Here is a 16,225-nt window from a genome sequence, read left to right on the forward strand (position 1 = left end):
AAAAAAAAATGTAAAAATAAAAGAATTAGGAATTGCTGAGAAAATGGAATAAGTACCCATCTCTTGTGTGTTATTCTTCCTAGATATTGTAAAAATCTGACTGGGCAATGGCTAACATCCATTCTATGTAAGTTTATGTTATACAATTTGCCTAATCTGAAATTGTGCTTGGTATTAAAAAAAAAAAAAAAAATGACTAGAAGTGCCTAGCTACTATGGGTAAGTTATTAAAACAAACCCATAAATTAGAATCTCAACTCACATTCAAAAAAAAGAAGTAAACAAAAACACTTAAAAATATATTTGCAGCTTAAACATTCATGTGTGTTAATTGGATATCTATATTGATATAGAAAATCATGCTACTGCACTATCCGCCTCACCATACAGCACTTGTTATAATCATTTTCCAACAAATATGTCCATCTTATTTCAAACATCTTGATTGACTATTTAAAAAAGAAAAAAAAATTTGCCAGCACCATAGGTACACTAAACCTGACAATCCTGACAGCAATGTTTTTGCAAAAAATGCCTGCCTTAAGAGAAATCTCTCGCAAAAACGTCAGTAAAAGCTGTAGGCATCACATAATACAGTAAGTTGAACCCTCTGTTAAATAAGAGAATTGCTTTGCTAAAGAACCTAATGAAGAAGAGAGCATTAACTCTTGAAAATCAGTCATGAATGAGAGCTCTTTGGACTGGAACTTGTCGGACAAATTTAATGAAACATGATGTACAATGTAGTACTGGTCATGTATTATTCCTGTATCATTTGTTTTATGTTTTCAGTAAGCGGTTTAATTTCTATTGGATTATTTCATTCGATGTGTTAATTGTTGTTCTAAAATTATGAATGTTATTTTTGTAAACTATTGTGATCTTGATATGGAATGACAGTATCAAGGTATTACATTTATATATAGATACTGTATATAACTTGTTTTTGTTAACCTTTTATTTCTGAAGCTAAACAGGAAATTCTCTCTTGAAAAAAAGTAACAGTAGCATACTGTTTGATGATCACTGGTGCTAAGGTGGGCACCTACTTGGACATTAGAGACATTATTCCCATTAGTGAGCACTATTTATTTATTTATTTATAGGTTTTTTTTATACCGAAGTATTGGTGAAGGCCTTCACTCCGGTTTACATTTTAAACAACGAGATACACTAGGTCAAGTATAACTCCCTCCCTTATGGGTTCCATTACCATTTGTTTGAAAAGAGCCCTTTGCTCTTTTCAAACAAATGGTAATGGAGCCCCACTATCCCTCTACTTCTGGTAGATCCGCAGGAGGGATACTCCAGTCTACGTCTGGCAGATTAAAATCTCCATCAACCAACCCTTCTCCCTTCTTTCCCACCTTTTGGATGTCTTCAACCAAAACTCTGAATAGTTCTTCCATTTGAGTTGGAGGCCTATAACCCACCCCAGTAAAAATGGATGCACTTTTTTTTTTTTTAAAGGACGGCCCATAATGCTTCTTCTCTACCCCACTTTCCTTGCAGTTCAGATGCTTGGATATTGTTTTTGACATAAAGGGCTACTCCTCCCCCTTTTCTGTCCTCTCTGTCTTTCCTTAACATGTTATAGCCCGGTATGGCTGTATCCCAATCATGAGAATCCATGAACCATGTCTCCCTAACAGCAATAATGTCCAAGTCCGCCTCCATCATTAGGGCCTGGGATTTTGTTGCCCAGACTATGAACATTTGTGCTCATAGCTTTCCAGCTGCTCTCCTTTAGGTTACTTCTTCTCTTAGACTTCTGTGCCTTAATTCAGCTGACTTGTTATCCCCTGCACCCATTTCCTTTGTATTTAAGAACTTGCCATACTGGGTCAGACCAAGGGTCCATCAAACCCAGCATCCTGTTTCCAACAGTGGCCAATCCAGGCCATAAGAACCTGGCAAGAACCCAAAAACTACTTCTATTCCATGTTACCGCTGCTAGTAATAGCAGTGGCTATTTTCTAAGTCAACTTAATTAATAGCAGGTAATAGACTTCTCCTTCAAGAGGGAGGTGACATGCCAATGTCCTTTTGCCACCTCATTGTCTAGTTTAAATGTCTTATGGCATAGCATTTGAATTTATCACTTAGGATCCTTTTTCCTGCCACAACAGATATAAGCCATCTTTAACATAGAGCCTTTTACTGTTCCACACATGGCCCCAGCTCCCAATATATCCAAAACGTTCTTCCTTATACCAAGTTTTGAACCATGCATTGAAGTTATCTATATGGCTTAGCCTCCATTTCCCCTTTCCATGAACAGGTAACACTTCTGAAAAGACAATAGTCTTCGCCATGTGTGTAATCTGCTTCGCCAGAGATTGGAAATCTCTCTGTACCACTTAGATGCTGTTTCTAGCAAGGTCGTTGGTTCCCGGATGGATATCAGCTTCAGAGTTTTGCTTTCTTCTTTGATCGCATTGACTATTTGAATAGCATTTCTACTGGCAGATGATCCCGGAAATCTTTTAACTTTAGTGTTTCTCTTGAAGAGAGTTCCCATGTTAGTGCCTCTGATTATTGAGTCACCCAGCACAATGAGCTTTTTCTTATGGTTACTGATTTTCTTATGGAATTTCTGCATGCATTGGATTTCTTCTCTCTTTTCAGATACCACCAGTCTCCATTGCTAAAGCTTCTTCATTATTTAATACAGAGAAGGTATTTCATACTTGTGTCACTTGAGGGAGGGTCTGTCTCTGCATCACAGGTCTTGCTCTACCAGCAATCCATTTGTTCTTGGGTTCTTGTGTGCTCTGTGTAGGTAGTGGGAACATGCAGGCTGTATTCTTAAGAATCTGTGTTTTTGGGTCACAGGTCTTATCCTACCTGAGCCCACTGTATACCACTTTTTTCTGGGTTTTTGTATTCTCTGTAGTGGGGAAATGATCCCTGAGTGCTGTAGGGTTGGTGAGTATTCCTTGGTGGTTGCTGATACTTTCTTTTTTTGCAGCTAATTCAGCTTTAAGGTGAGCCAATTTTTTTTCATGGAAGAGAGTTCTGAACAAATGGGACAAGGCCTAAGTTTCAGATAATTTGCCTCAAGATAAAAGCTCCACAATTGTTACATCGCATAGTTCTCATTTTGCTCACTTGATTTGATAGAGAACACTTAAGGAATTGTCTAGTTACCAAATTAACTTGTTTTCAATTATGTATCCAGGCAGACCATATTAGAAGAACAAACCCTGGGGGTGGGTGGGAGGGAATTAAACAGTTGGCACCTTTTTTGGCTGTGCTTAAGCCTTAAATATCTGCTATTGAATTGGAGCAGCCCCTCCCCCCCAGACAAACTCCTGTTAGGTGAGTTTTCTTTTCTTAAATTAAAATCTATTCAAGTACACCACTTTCGCACTGCTAAAGAACTCAATATTCCACACTACAGTCCTGACCTATGCCAGTGTTATAAAAAGACGTTTTGGCTAAAATTTAGGATTTCAAGGAATTATGAAACACTTAGCTGAAGGAGAGGCGGCCTACAATGGCACCATGCTGGATAATGCTTTCACTAGTCTTGCTTCTTCCAGGGAGTAGACTGATAGTTCACAGGTCTCCAGCCCCTGCTCTCTGGATTACGGGGTGGCAGTTGCCCCTTTCCAAAGGGTACAGGGTATTCCCCAGAATGAGAAAACCAATAAAAATCCTGACAATATCTTCTTCAATCACTGAGGCAGATCTTCTCAAGACAGGGATTGTATGGATGAAACATCTCTAAATGCAAAAAAACACCAAGTTTGGTTAATGGGCCAAATTTAGTAGGGGAAAAGGGAAAAATAGCTTTTTTACTCTTCGAGAGCCAACTCAAAATGACCACGCTTTCTCTACCACCAACTCTCCTTAGTGCCCTTGGGAAGGCAATCACAGTGAACTCTTAGGAGAGACTGAAATGGAATGGAGAATTCCACTAAACTATTACTACTGGGCAGGAATCTAGGGCCATTTAGAGGCTGACCAAAGGATGGGCCACATATGCATAGGGTTCAAAAGTTTATCTTGATTGGATGTTACCACAATCTACTGTGAAAGGTTTGGTGGACTTCCAGTATGACTGTCTTAGTGGTATGTTATATGCATATTCTCACACAGGCTGATTCAGAAAAACGCGCGGGAGAGCTGGTGAGCGCCCGCTCTCCTGGCGTGCGCACAGGCCACTCTCCTGGGCACGCGATTCAGGAGGGTGGCCTATGCAAATTAGGGCCCGCGGTAAAAGGAGGCGCTAGGGACACTAGCGCATCCCTAGCGCCTCCTTTATAACAGGAGCGGCGGCTGTCAGCGGGTTTGACAGCCGACCCTCAATTTTGCCAGCATTGGTTCTCAAACCCGCTGACAGCCACGGGTTCGGAAAACGGGCGCCGGCATAATTGAGCATCTGTCTTCCGACCCGCGGGCAGATTTTTATTTTTTTTTACTTTTGGGGCCTCCGACTTACTGAATAAGGGGTAAAGCTAGCTCGTCGAAAACGTGCATCCAAATGCGGGTTAACAGTGCGCTCCACCGGAGTGCACTGTACTGTATCTGCCTGACAGAGGCTGGCATGAGTCAGAAGACATCTGGTGAATTTACTAGGCCTCATAACCAGATGCAAAGTTTGTCAAGGCCACAGACTCAGCAAGTTTGTGTTCGGCAGTACCAGCAATATTGTAGAGATGAAGACAGATGCTCAATATCAAGAACAATAGCAGCAGCTTCTTCTCAGTGTAGTTCTCACAGGCATTAAAACTGCAGGGGCCATCCCATGGCTTGACCTCCATCTTGTGTTGCTCAGGCCTGCAAAGTTTGGTGCAGTTCACATCCTCCAGTTACTCCCTTTTAAGATGGAATGTGCTGCAAAAAATGGATTACCTCTTAAATCTAACTAGCAAATATAACTGCAAGTTGAATTAAGAGTAACACAAGATAAAATGATAAAGCTTTTGATATATTATTGCCTATTATCAATGCAAAATTGAATAAAGCAAATAAGCACAAGCAATAGAAATGTCTATTGAAATAAACGGGGTGCTCTAACATAGCATCATAAGTCAAAATGTGATAGAAATAATCATGCATGAATAAAATGTGAGTAAATACTGTATATTTCACTTAACATGTGAAAAATCAGGTAAAAGTACTTAAATCATCATGTAAAATTACAGCTCAGTAAGCTTGGCTTCCACTATATCCTGCAAACAGTGGGATAGAAGCAGAACGGTTCTGCCCAGGGGGTCATGGCCCTAATATTTCTATTCAGAAGAACAAAACATACTGTTTAAAAAATACATACAAAAAATAGACACATCAAAACATTATCAGTCTCTAAAATATTCATATCACGAGAAACCAATGATAGTCTGCAATCTGCATGACAGCTTGGTCCACAGATAGTTCAATATTGTGGAAGTCTTTAGTAAAGAGTTAGGTTATTTGTTGGACTTTAAAGTTGATAGCATGTTCCCAAAATACATCCAGGATTTCTATCTGGGAAAGGACAGGATTTGGTTCCAGAAAATTCAGGGATTATCTGTGATTAGGCAATCAGGAACCCAGGGATGCCCTGCATCATAATTCCTGAGCAAGGACCAGGTTCAATCAGTTTGGCAATCTTGGCTTCCATCAGTAGCAGCATCAGGATCAGGAAAAGGATCTTCGTGGTTGGGTTCTCCATCTGTAAAAGAAAAACAAACTAGGCTGTGCCTTGGTTAGTATCCATCATTCCAAGAATAGATTCTTGGCTAAGAAACTTGCTAGGACGGAAAAGTCAAAGTTTATTAACGTGGATCAATTTAAAGATATCTTCACCTTCACTGTGTCTGAATTTGGATAAGATATGCAACAACTGAACCTTTCTCCACAACTGGAAATGGACCTTTCCAGTTAGGTAAAAATGTACTCTCCTTTGACTGACTTATCTCTAAAACTCAAAATTGAGACCTCTGAGCCAGTTCTGCAGTAAACTACCACCTTCGGTCCTTACTGGGAAAGTGCTGCCGTTTCCGCTCACTTTTTCTTTTTAAAACTCAATATCCCTACGTATGACATAACCCACAGGGGATTGGTTCTCAAGGAGCACAACTATCACCTGGAAGCCCCCCCCAGTTCTCCCACCAATTTGTCCAAGGGAAACCAGAACCTCAAGTAGGCCCTTTGTACCTGCTGCATCCAGTTCTGATCTATCTGCTGGAGACAGAGAAATACTGCTTTAGAGAGTTTTTCTCCATCTCTTGGCAGGGGGGAATACCAAATTCAGTATACCAGGCTTCCATTTTGGAGAGACAAAGAAGGCAAGCATAGAGAATACTATACCTCGTACAAGACAACATTGCCAAAGCTCATACCAGATCAGGTGAGTTTTATTGGTGAGATGCTTTCCTATGACAATTTATTCCACACTCTGGGTCATATGTAGGGACTTTTGTTTTCAGTTTTTCTGGTAATTTATCAGCATTTATTATCTTGAATAAAAACAGGAGAAAAATCAATAGGGAAAATAATTTTTTCCACTGATTTTTCTTTATGATAAATACGGATAAATTTGAGGCAAATAAAATAAAAACTGAAAACGAAAGTCCTTCGTTATGTGGAAGCACAAGGTGCAGGCTAAGACTACTGCCTTAGCTTCTCTGACTGTTAAAAAGGCCTCAACTGGATAGAATAGCCTTGAATGTTTGATGTTTCGCAATTTTGTAGGTTTCAGATGGTTTTTGTAAATGGATTAGGCCAACATATGAAAGCCCAGAAGTGGAAATTGCAGTGAATGGTGTAACAAGAACATAAATCTGCCATGCCGAGTCGGATCTAATGTCCACCCAGTACAGGAACCTGTCTCTAACAGTGGTCAATCTGTGTCACAAGTACCTGGCAGATTCCAAAAAATGTAGATCCATTTCTTGTTGCTCACTCCCAAAGACAAGTAATGGCTTTCCCAAATCTACCTAGCTAATATAATAGTTTGTGGATTTTTCTTCCAGGATCTCATACAAAACCCCTTTTAAATCCAGCAATGCTAGTTGCCTTGACATCTTCCAACAACAAATTCCACAACACAGATGTGTGCTGAGTGAAAAATACTCTCTCTGATTTTCTTTAAATCTGTTACCTGTTAGTTTCATGGACTATACCCTAGTCTTAGTACATATTAAAGGGTAAATAACCATCCTCTATTTACCTGTTCCACCCCACTCAAACATTACCATTTAGCAATAAATACCCACCAAATATCCAATTCATCATAATTCTGCATCAATCCCTGGTACAACCACCTTGACTATTATGTGCAGTTCTGGTTGCTACATCTTAAAAATGTTAGGGAAATTAGAAAAGGTATAGGTATAAATAAGAGCAACCAAGATGATAAAGTAGATGAAAAGGTTCCCTTAAGAATTTTACACACATTAGTGTTGCCCGGCAGCCCGAGAGGCCCTGTTGCAGGGCCCCTGTAAAAAGGCCCAGCGCTGCCAGACATGCACAGTCAGTGGAGCAGCAGCAGCTAAAGAGGGGAGGCAGCCCTGGAGGCCATCGGTGGACCCTTTTCCCACGGGCAACCAAAGAGGCGGCAACCTGTGAGCCTGCCAGTGGCTTCCACCCTACCAGCGACCAGGATGAAAAAAGGCCCAGGAGGCCACCAGCGAATCCCGTCCCACCTACGGTCAAAGAAAGAAGAAGCCCAAGAGGCTGCCGGTTGACCCCAAACGGCAGCCGAGAAGAGAATACCACCAGCAGAGAGCCCATTCGCCTACTCCACCACGTGTGCCGGCTCTTCAGAATTCAAAATTCTTGTGGCTAGTGCGTGCTCTATGCTGATCTTGCAATGCATGAGATCAGCATAGAGAAAGTGCTAGCCGCACGAGTGTGTGTGTGTGTGTGTGTGTGGGGGGGGGGGGGGCGGAGCTTGTTGTGGTATGGGTTGGGGGTATGAGAAAGTGCTAGCCGCACGAGTGTGTGTGTGTGTGTGTGGGGGGGGGGGGGGGGGGAGCTTGTCGTGGTATGGTTTGGGGGTATGAGAAAGTGCTAGCCGCACAAGTGTGTGTGGGGGAGCCTGCCGTGTTGTGTGATGGGGGTATGAATAGGAGACCTGTTTGTCAACTGCCCAGCTGTGTTAACCTTGGGCCCCCCCAAAAAAATCATTTCTGGCTACACCACTGCTTTGATATAGTAAGACATTCCGTGTTACCACATTGATACCCTTTGGATGGATGGTCTACATTATCTTTTTCAACATAACAGATATTTTGAAGTGTTAAGAAAACAAACAGAGTGTCACTTGCTTGTTGAATAAAAATTGAACATCCAAAAACAAAATCATCCTTGCTAAAATTAGGCAACAAAAATTACAACAAAGCCTAACTGAAGAAGCAAGAGCTGTTCCAAAGAGTGAAAAAATAGTTTTGTGCCTGGTGAAGTCCCCCAGTTAGCTGGACCCAGATGTAGGTTATGTGCTCCTGGAGTAAGAGACACTTCATGAGTTACACACTAAGGCTTACTGAATGCTTTATCCATGTCCTAGCATTCAGCTTTTTGCACTATTAGTACCATTCCACCAGAAATACTTACCTTTGGAGCAAGTTATCCACTGGATTTAACAGAAAACCTGACTGCCTCCTTTCCTCTCCCTTTAATGCCTTAGTAACACACCATAGGGCAATTTCCAATAACCCACATTGGTGCCAGCTATGCGCAGACCATGGAGAGAATTTTCAAAAGAGAAACAACCTCAGTAGTTTCCCTTTCAAAATTGCCTAGAAGGTGCACCTTGGTACATATGTATATTTCTGTGGGCAGCTCACCGAGAATAAAACCGCATGTGTGGTTTTGAAAATCAAATCTCCCCAAAAGCCCCAGGAATACCTCTAATCTAGCCAAAAAAAGAACGGGTGCTGGGAAATCCCATGCATACTTTTAGACAGAAGGAACAATTTTCAACCAGGGCAATCCACCCAGATAAATAAGTATTTACCCAGGTTTAAATGCCTCTGAAACTTGCCCCTTCTATTTAGAATGCATTTATTTTGCCTTCCATTTTTGACAACTCACTTATTGTTCTAGTGTTGGCAAAAAATCTAGAATAAGATAACTTTAATGTGTAGGAAGATTGTGAAAAGATAGTTTTGCTTTTATTCATCAAAATTTAACAGCAACAGCCACGTATTAAAATGAGTATGGCAAAGCCTTTACAAACGGCTTTACACTGAAGCCTTCTCCCCCAAAAAAGGCTGCTGCAACAAACTGTAAACAGAATTAATAAACAGTCTTTTACAGTAAGAACAAGGGAAATACAAAGAAACTAAAAGAAAGCACCAGTTTGTTTTCTTTAACCTAGGTAACAGTTGTGCTTACTATACTTAAAAACATTTTAAAACAAAAATTACAAAAAAAAAATGGAATGTTTGAAATTTAAAAGTAGTCCTTAAATTTATCCTACAAAAACATTTCTCCTTCTTCACAACAGAATCCCATGGATCAGTAATATGTCACTAGAGAGGACACCCCCCCCCCCACCACCCACCGAAAAAACAAAACAAAAAAAAAAATGCACATTTCAATCAAAACACCACATTTGGTCACTTAGCTTTGTGCATAGTTTAAGGCATCTATAGCAATGTCATACAGTTTCTCCCCCCTCCCCTCCCCCCAGTGTTGGCTGCTCATTTAATTGTCACATTCTAAAAGAATAAATATATATATTATATATATATGTAAAAAAGTGAGCATTCCCGCCCCACGCCACACTACACACACACACACACACACACACATATCCATGCACACTGCAGCAAAAGGGGCATTTGTACCCTTGTTCTGAAGGACACAGTTCCCTTCCCATTTTATTTCAGATTGGCAAATACCCTGAGCTGATTATGGTGTTTACAGACACTCCACCTCTCTCACATGTGCAGTTCAAGTGTACAGTAGTGAAAACAGCATGCAATGTCTTCACTGCAGAAACGCAATAAAGTTAGGACGTTGTGTCCCCCCCACCCCACCTCTCCAAATAACAATTTAAAAAAAAAATATATATATATAAAAGCTGCATGTCGGTACAGCAATGGAGTGAAGCTTGGCTGTGCCCTACGGTAAAAGGCTCGGGTCCCAACGCACAAGCAAAAGCAGGGCCACTGGGGCTTTTGTGGCATTCACAGGGTTAAAAATAAAAGGAGCTGGAGTCTTCGATTTGTTCTCAAAGGACAAAAAAAAAAAAAAAAAAAGCAGTAAAGAAACACAGAGTGAGTTATTCCTTCGTGAGCAGGCTTCCAGGCAAGCTTCGAATCAATCGTTTCAAAGTGGATCTGTAAACATTTGAGTCTTGCCCAAGGCAGCAGAGGAGTGGGTGCTTCACATTTCCGTTTATAAAATAAGGAGCGTGTGGAAGGATGATTAACCAGCTTACTATCAAACCTTGCAATGTTCCAACATATCTCGGTTAGAATAAGTCATTTCAAGTCTTCATTTTGAGGAACTTTTTTTTTTTTTCCCCAACTTTATTACTGTATGTGGCACGTTCTGAAGGTTCAGTCACTGCTGTGCTTTGCATATTCAAGGTTCCACACAAAGCCAACTGAGGTATGTGCATATTGCTCTATGTTCAGATGGAGTAATTAAAAAACAAAACAAAACACCAAAAAAGTTCAATGGGCTGTCAAAAGAAAGTTTGGAAATAAATAATGCTGGCATTGTTTTACACTGAAACCTTGGCAATCTGGATAAGCTCGTCTCCACAGGACACCTCTTTCCAGTTATCAAAAATGAACCTCCAGGAGGCAGTTTTGTTACGCTGATTGCAGGGGGTCAGGACACTCGATCTTCCTGAGGTAACGTGTCTGAGTCAGTTTCCTCAAATGCATGATCAGGATCAGTGTCATCTCCACTGCTCGACTGCTCCTGCTGCATCCCCTTCCAGCTAGCTTTATTCAGTCCCACGTGACCAAGCATGGTCTGCGACAGCCTGGTATTAGAAAACCGAGCCCACTCCACAAACAAAGGCTCGACCAAGTATGTTATAAAACCTACAGAAAAGGAAACACGCGACATGATATTCTCATTACTTCAGTTAGGTAAACTTTGTTCTCATGCGATGTACACAGATATATATCCACCACTAACAATTTGAAAAGGAAAGTAATACATTAATTATGGCCCTCCCCCCATCGCCAGCATCTCACTTAAGCTCTGCAATAGACTGTTGAAAGGTGAGCAGTAGAGAGACAAGACTGTAACCTTCCCTTACTCAAAGACTTTGCATGACTGCCTCCACTACTGCTGAGCCACTGAACAAATAATCCGAGGTGCAGCCTCAAATCAAGCAGCAGACTGGCCTTGCAAACTTTCCATGCAGCACTGCATCAACACACAAAAGATTAGATTTGTCAAAGAAAACAAGGTATAGAACAAGACTTGCTTCTTCCTCTTAAAGACAAAGAACGTTTTATACTATCTCAAAAGTTCTATACAAGTAATAAAACTTGCTAATCAACTAAACATTTTAAGGCCAAGTCATTAAAATACTGTAAGTTGTTTCTTGTAAGCCCCCCTGAAACCCTATGGGGCTGATACAATACAGTGCACTCAGCCGAGCGCAGTCGGATGCGGGTTAAATAGGCACTAAACCACCCCCTAATGCAATAGGGGGATTAGCGCCTATTTAATGCGCGCCCGACGTGGAGTGAATGAGATAGCGCTCATCACATGCAAATGTGATGGAGCAGGCGTTAATAGCTGAGCGCATTGAGAAAGAGGTACAGAAAAGCAGAAAAAAATGCTTTTCTGTACTTTTTAAAAGTTAAAAAACAAAACAAAACCCTGAGCCCGCTGCATTGAAGACAGATGCCGATATGCTCGGCGTCGGTGTTCATAACCAGCAGACTGCCAGTAACTAGTGCGACCCTCTAATTTGTTTATAGCATGTGCCCTCCTTGCGGCGCCATGCGTGCGTTAACGCGGGCGCTGAAAAGTCAGCGCCCGCCTTCCGCGTTTATTATAGCATCGGCCCCTATGAGTGGTCTTATCTAGAACAGTGTTACATATTACCTCCAACTGAGTCACAACAGCTGCATGTCAAGAGCAAGCAGCTAGTGAGGAACCAGCAGACACCTGCCAGGATGGGACTTACAGCTCTCAGGAGCCGGCTCTTCCATCCTAGGAGTTGCTGTGCTCAGTAAAAACGCTGCTCCTGCACTAATGGCTGCCAGAATCGTTGAGACAGGTAGGGGAGAGTGAGACAGGGAAGAAGGGGAATGGGAGTGGTGGAATAGGAAGAAGAAAAGGAAAAGCAAAAGGAGAAGGAGAAAAGAATTTTAGGGGCAAAAACCATCCATACAGCCACACTCTGCAACCACCATGTGAGAGCCCATGGCCAATATGATCACTGAGTTTGAGAAAATGTATCCTCTCTAGCTAAAATGGCAATTTGAGAGCTGTACAAGAACTGCAGGGCGAATGCTTAAAGAATAAAATAATAATTAAAAAAAAAAAAAGCAGCTGCTTGCCTGCCTGAGATATTCTCTGAAGACGGCAGTTTGCCAGTCACACAAGTGAGTTACATGACTGCACTTGGTACTGGACATTTATTTCCTAGCTTTCTGGAACAGGCAAAAAGGACTTTTCTATGCATGAGCATATTTCCACGGGGCCCCGTCTCGCCCGGAGTTTAAGATCCAGACCTACAAGGAATCCTGGGTAAAGGGAGCAGCCCCTCACCAAAGTATAAGAATTCAGGGCCTAGAAGGGTTCAACAGGCCCCCAGGTGCAGGCTAGAAGCCACTGTATGACAAAACCTGCTATGTGTGATGTGTCTGAATTACCTGAACTTTAAGGTGAGCTGCATTATTTGTTTTGTGCTGAACTTCATTTTTCACTGTAAATAAACTGCACAAAAGTAAAACAGCTAGAGTCTGCTTCCTTATTCCTTCTGGCTGTTTCCAAGCCGCTATCCCCCAAGTTACCACATAGGTGTTCTCTGTAGCAAGCAGCACCAATCAGCCACACAGGTGGGTGACATCAGCCAACAGTGCCGAGATGGAAAAGCTCTTTCAGAGCTCGGAATAAATGTGTTTTTTCTGAGTATGTTTTTGCCATTGCACAAGTTTTCTCAGTCTTTGTAGCAAACTAACATTCAACTCCAAGGAGAAGAGTGGAATTGTATGGCTGATTTGATCTCCTGTCTACAGAGAACACCTGTTACACATAAGCAATGTAGCTTTCAACATGTAATCAGCCTCGCCCTTACAAGTGGGGATCCCCAAGTTGAGGGTTGCAGGAAAGTATCTGTTATGTTTTTATAACAGTAGGAGAAAATGAGGCCCATAGATGTCCAGAGGTTAAAGGGAGAGTTGAAGGACTTAGTTAAATAAGCTTTTCAGAACTGCTTGGCTAAAACTGCTGTTTTGAGATGATGCATTTTCTAAACAGTAATGAAAAGTGAAGGTGTGGAGAGAAAACCAGGTGGCAGCCTTGCAAATATCTTCTATGGAAGCAGAGTTAAGATGGGCTGCGGAAACTACCCTAGCTCTGACTTGATAAGCTTTCATCTTTGAAGTTATTGTCCTGAATAATTATAACTAAGAGATACAATCAGAAATCCACATAAACAGTTATTTTTTGTAACTGAAAAACCTTGTTTGACTGGGTTGAAAGAAATGAATAGTTTTGAAGATTTTCTGGAAGACTTTGTTCTCTTTAAATAGAACAATAAAGCTCAATCAGGAGATAGGTATTAAAATGAATACAAATGTTGGGGAGCTGGAGGGAAGTCTGGTGTAACTGACAGGTGAAACAAGATTGAGAAGTAGGGATGAAGAATTAATGGGGTGAGTGATTGCAGGGTGAATACAAGGTATCAGATGGGAGAATTTCAGTAAACAGGGAGGGGTAATTTTGGTAAATTCTGCTTGAATTTTATTGATTTTTATCTATGAAGGTCACAACAAGATCTTTGGCTATAAATTTGACATGAGAAGGGACAATAGATGGCCAATTTTTGGCTTTATGAAGAATTTTAGCCAAAAAAATTTAATTTTTTTTCTAACAGATGTTTCATACTGTTTTTAAGTGCTGATTCACTGTCAGATTTGTTTTTATGCCATTGTCTTGTCTGTTTAAGAATTCTAAGATTAGCATGAAACCAAGGACTACCATGAAATTTTTGAGTACAAAATCAGAAAGAAGCTTTATTGAAAGCAGATTTCAATTCCATATTCCAAGAAGATCCTTCTTTTCCAAGAGGGTAAATCATCAAAAATTTGCCAGAATGCAACATTTTGGGCATTCACCTAACTAGAATCTGGATGCTAGATGGGTTTAGAACATAACATAAGATATGCCATACTGGCTCAGACAAAGGATCCATCAAGCCCAGTATCCCGTCTCCAACAGTGGCCAATCCAGGTCAAAAGTACCTGGCAAGTACCCAAACATTAAATAGATCCCATGCAACTAATGCTGGCAACAAGCAATGACTATTCCCTATTAATAGTTTTTGGACTTCTCCTCCAGGAACTTATAAGAAAATTATTCCTTACCTTGCTCATTTTTGTTCCTGTAGTACCATGGATCAGTCCAGACGGTGGGTTATGTCCCCCGTCCAGCAGATGGAGTCAGAACTAAAACTTCTAGGGGAGGTCCTATATAATCTCCCCTCCCCTGCCTCAATCCTCAGTATCTAGACTAGCAAAGCCAAGAAGAGAAGAGACTACCACAGAGGGATCAAGTAAGCAATTTGAAGTCACAATGGCTGAGCAATCCAGCCGTAACAAAATATGGTAAACCATAACTGAACTGTGAACTTGCAAACATAACTGCAAGACAAAAACAAATCTTGGAACCCCAAGAAGAAACACACACAGCGGAAACAGAAAGGAAAGCAGGGATGTCCCACCATAATAACCTCAGGCACAGGGAGGGTGTCTGGACTGATCCATGGTACTACAGGAACGAAAATTAGCAAGGTAAGGAATAATTTTCTTTTCCCTATACGTACCAGGATCAGTCCAGACGGTGGGATGTACCAAAGCTTTCCCATCATGGGTGGGCCGAGGACAGCCCTGCGCGAATGACCCTGTCCCCAAAAAGCCCGCCCGCCGGTGCCCGCACGTCCAGGCGGTAATGTCTCGCAAAAGTATGGAGCGACTTCCAAGTGGCCGCCCTACATATCTCTTGGACTGACACCGATGTGCTCTCCGCCCAAGACGTTGCTTGGGCCCGGAGAGAATGAGCCTTGACCGCTAGTGGAGGAGGCTTACCCATTCCAACTGACGCCGCCACGATTGCTCCCTTTAACCAGTGAGCAATGGACTGTTTGGAAGCCATACAACCTTTCCTTGGACCGGACCAAAGGACGAACAAGTGATCCGACAGACGGAAATCATTTGTGAGCTCCAAATAGTGTATCAGACATCGTCGCACGTCCAATTTCTGCAGGTCCCCCGAATCAACCGAGGGCAGCTCCACCGACTGGTTGAGATGAAAAGCCGAGACTACCTTAGGTAGAAAAGATGGTACCGTGCGGAGAGAAACTCCGTTCGCCGAAAACTGGAGATATGGCTCCCGGCAAGAAAGAGCTTGTAATTTGGAGATCCTCCGCGCCGAGCTGATCGCTACTAGGAAGACAGTCTTGAAAGTAACGTCTTTGACGGTAGCTGTGTGTAAGGGCTCAAAAGGAGGACCACAGAGAGCTCAGAGGACCAGGTTCAAGTTCCACGACGGACAAGGAGGACAGATCGGAGGCTTCAAATGTCTCACCCCCTTCAGAAAACGGATGATATCCGGATGAGACGACAGCAAAATATTACTTCCCTCCTGAAGAAAAGCGCCCAAGGCCGCCACCTGTACCCGGAGCGAGTTATATGCCAGGCCCAAGTCCAGGCCTGCCTGTAGAAAGGAGAGAATCTGAGCCACTGGGTCGACTGGATATCGTGGGATACGCACCACTCCTCAAAGACCTTCCACACCCGAACATACGTGACTGAAGTGGACGTCTTACGCACCCGTAACAGAGTAGAAATGATGGGCTCAGGATAACCGCGACGTCTCAACGTGCGCCTCTCAAAAGCCAAGCCACAAGACAGAAGCGATCTGCCCCTCGAAAAATATTGCTCCCTGACGAAGTAGACATGACAGGTGACTGAGGCGAAGCGGTCCTTCCAGCGTCAGATGGAGCAGATCTGTGAACCACGGCCGTCGGGGCCATTCCGGCGCCACCAGGATTACCGGCCCCGGATGCGCCTCCACTCTTCATATG

General features: G+C 42.2%; 1 protein-coding gene across 3 annotated transcripts in view; it reads right to left on the minus strand.

Moving 5' to 3' along the window:
• Positions 1-10,406: 10,406 nt before the first annotated feature.
• Positions 10,407-16,225, minus strand: part of PDE7A (phosphodiesterase 7A) — a 302,593-nt gene continuing 296,774 nt past the window's right edge. For 2 of the 3 annotated variants that reach the window (XM_029591390.1, XM_029591391.1), the window contains one exon: positions 10,407-10,997. In XM_029591390.1, the coding sequence (XP_029447250.1) occupies positions 10,780-10,997 (218 nt within the window). In that variant the 3' untranslated portion in view covers positions 10,407-10,779. Of the gene's footprint in view, positions 10,998-11,218; positions 11,329-16,225 lie in introns of all 3 variants that reach the window. The other variant, XR_003854831.1, reaches the window with a different exon arrangement.

Source organism: Rhinatrema bivittatum, chromosome 2, assembly GCF_901001135.1.
Source record: "Rhinatrema bivittatum chromosome 2, aRhiBiv1.1, whole genome shotgun sequence".
Classification (NCBI taxonomy): Eukaryota; Metazoa; Chordata; class Amphibia; order Gymnophiona; family Rhinatrematidae; genus Rhinatrema; species Rhinatrema bivittatum.